Source organism: Rutilus rutilus (assembly GCF_951802725.1).
Source record: "Rutilus rutilus genome assembly, chromosome: 13".
In the NCBI taxonomy this organism is placed as follows: Eukaryota; Metazoa; Chordata; class Actinopteri; order Cypriniformes; family Leuciscidae; genus Rutilus; species Rutilus rutilus.
In genome coordinates this window covers 1,305,587-1,308,234 of record NC_140218.1, presented here as the reverse complement: position 1 = coordinate 1,308,234, position 2,648 = coordinate 1,305,587, and the positions used below count along the sequence as shown (strand labels likewise).

The 2,648-nt window shown below is 45.8% G+C and overlaps 1 protein-coding gene across 1 annotated transcript in view; it reads right to left on the bottom strand.

Moving 5' to 3' along the window:
* Positions 1-270: 270 nt before the first annotated feature.
* The window catches only part of sh3gl2b (SH3 domain containing GRB2 like 2b, endophilin A1), a 15,354-nt gene continuing 12,976 nt past the window's right edge, over positions 271-2,648 (bottom strand). The window contains exons 6-9 of the mRNA XM_084428558.1: positions 2,260-2,418; positions 1,710-1,813; positions 1,110-1,234; positions 271-933 (exon numbers count right to left, since the gene is read on the bottom strand). Coding sequence (XP_084284684.1) covers positions 737-933; positions 1,110-1,234; positions 1,710-1,813; positions 2,260-2,418 — 585 coding nt within the window. The 3' untranslated portion in view covers positions 271-736. The remainder of the gene's footprint in view (positions 934-1,109; positions 1,235-1,709; positions 1,814-2,259; positions 2,419-2,648) is intronic.

Here is a 2,648-nt window from a genome sequence, read left to right as displayed (position 1 = left end):
GTGCTGGAGAACGAGACAGAAACACTGAGGAAGAACATGTTTTTTTGCAGCGTGTAAATGCATCGGCCGGCAGTGAAATCTTCTCTGGCAGGATCCGGACGAACGTTAGTCAGCAGAAAGACGTGATTAAACGTGTGTGACCGACAGCGAGCGGCGACGTAATCCGTCCTCAGTCCAGAACTTTCCTAAAAGCATGCTGGGATAGAGCTGGAGTAAAGGCCCTGGCACACTGAGTCCGAAAGTTTCGTCTGCGTTTTTTCGTATTCGTCATTCGGTGGCTCTGAACCGTAAACAGCTCTCCAAATACTTGAGCTACGGACGCGGAAAACGCAGAAAAACGAACCTGATGCGAATTTTTCCACGACGGACGAAAGTTTCGGAGGCAGTGTGTGAACGTGATTGACAAAACGTGAATCTCGGACTCAGTGTGCAATGATCTTAAGAGAGGTTTATCAGGAGAGTGAAGCGGCACGTACAAATAAATAAATCTGGAACACGAGACTCATGATTCACCGTGAATCCAGGAGCGCACACACACACACACACACACACACACTGAGCACTGTTTCTCCACTCAGATGTGACTCCGTAATGTCTGTCTATCTTCATCATCATCATCATCATCATCCTCCGAGTCACAGGAACAGGAAGTGAAGCTGTAGCACAGATCGGGATGGGCGGAGCCTAATGAGACGGGGGCGGAGCCTGATTAGTCAGGAACAGGAGTGGGCGGAGCCTAGTGGGGCAGCGGGACCAGGATGTCCACGTAGTTGATTGGGAAGAACCCTGATTGGCCGTTGATCATGCCCTCGTACCAGTTGTCGTCGATCAGATTGGTCAGAGTGATGATGTCACCCTCCTTGAAGCCGAGCTCGCCCTCGTTCTCCGGCTCGAAGTCGTACAGCGCGCGACAAGACGGCTGATCCAGCGGAGCTGAGAGACACAGATGGACAACGTAAGAGTGTGTGTGTGTGTGTGTGTGAGAGACTGTGAGTGAGTGAGTGAGTGAGTGAGTGAGTGAGTGAGTGAGTGAGTGAGTGAGTGAGTGAGTGTGTGTGTGTGTGTGTGTGTGTGTGTGTGTGTGTGTGTGTGTGTGTGTGTGTGTGTACCTGGTGAGCGCGCAGGTGATCTGGCAGAGTTGATTCCTCCGTTGTGATTCTCGCTGGGCAGGTGAAGCTCCAAGCGCGGTTTAGGGATGAACTCCTTCCGCGGTTTGTTGGACGTCTCCTTTATCCTGTAACACACACACACACACACACACACACACACACATTTATAAGCACAAGCACACACACAAGCAAACATTTATAATAATTCAAAATTAGAATCTCATTCATCTCCATTTACATTTTTTTTAATAATATTATGTGTAAAGCAAATGAACTAAATATTTTTCTTTTATACAAAATATAATATATATAACAAAATAATTTAGACTCTAAAACTGCAAGAGAATCAAAGCTGTGTTCCACATTTAAAGTTGATATCTCAAAGGTTTGAAAGTATTTTGAGTGTTTAATTTTTCCAATGATTCCTAATTAATGATGATGACAGTTAACAGGCTATGAAAATGGTATTCTGTTTTATTTCACAGGTAAATCAAATAATCTACAGCGTTTACTGTTGATTTAATGTGAACTAGTGTCTCCCTCAGTGGAGAGTCGTGTCATGTGACAACCCAGGTGCATGATGGGAGTGTGTCAGCTGACCGTTCCTCCATCTTGCTGGAGAGTTGCTGCAGGATCTCAGCGGCCTGTTGATGATACTCCACCTGAGCCTGAACCAGAGCCGCCAGCTGACTGACCTGCTCGATCTGCACACACACACACACACACACACACACACACACACACACATTTAATCATAGCAGATGCTTTTATCCAAAGTGACAGTCAATCAAACTAACAGTGCTGTGACGAGTCCCAGTTAGTCTAGTACAGTACACATCATTTTGTCTTATTTATTTATTCATTTTTATAGTAATAGAATAGAAAAGAAAAGACACACACACAAAAACACACACACACACACACACACACACACACACTAATTATCATGGACAGATGCACTTTTAACATTTTTTAATTTAACTCTGATTGTATTCGTCTGAAAGAAGAATGTCATATACATATGGGATGGCTGCAGGGTGAGCTAATTTTCATTTTTGGGTGAACTATCCCTTTAAAATGCAAATAAAAAGAGAATTGCATTGTGGGATAGAGGCAGCGCTCTACGTGTGTGTGGTGATCGTGAGCGTACGTCGTTCTCCAGCAGGTTGAACATGCTCTGCTCCGCGACCTCTTTAGACTCGTCAAACTTCTCCAGCGCCTGCTTGATCTCGTCCTCCGTCACTTTCCCCTGACGCTTCTTCTTATAGTCGAAGTCCAGGCGACGACCTTCCATCTTCTTCAGATGGTGCTGCAGGAGAGACACACTCGTTTACTCACACACACACACACACACACACACACACACTATCTCTCTGTCTCTCACTCACTCTCACTCTCTGTCCTGTCCCTCTCTCACTCTCTGTCCCTCTCTCACTCACTCATTCACTCACTCTCTCTCTCTCGCTCACTCTCTCACTCACACACACTCTCTCTCTCTCTCTCTCTCTCTCTCTCACTCACTCTCGCTCACTCTCTCAC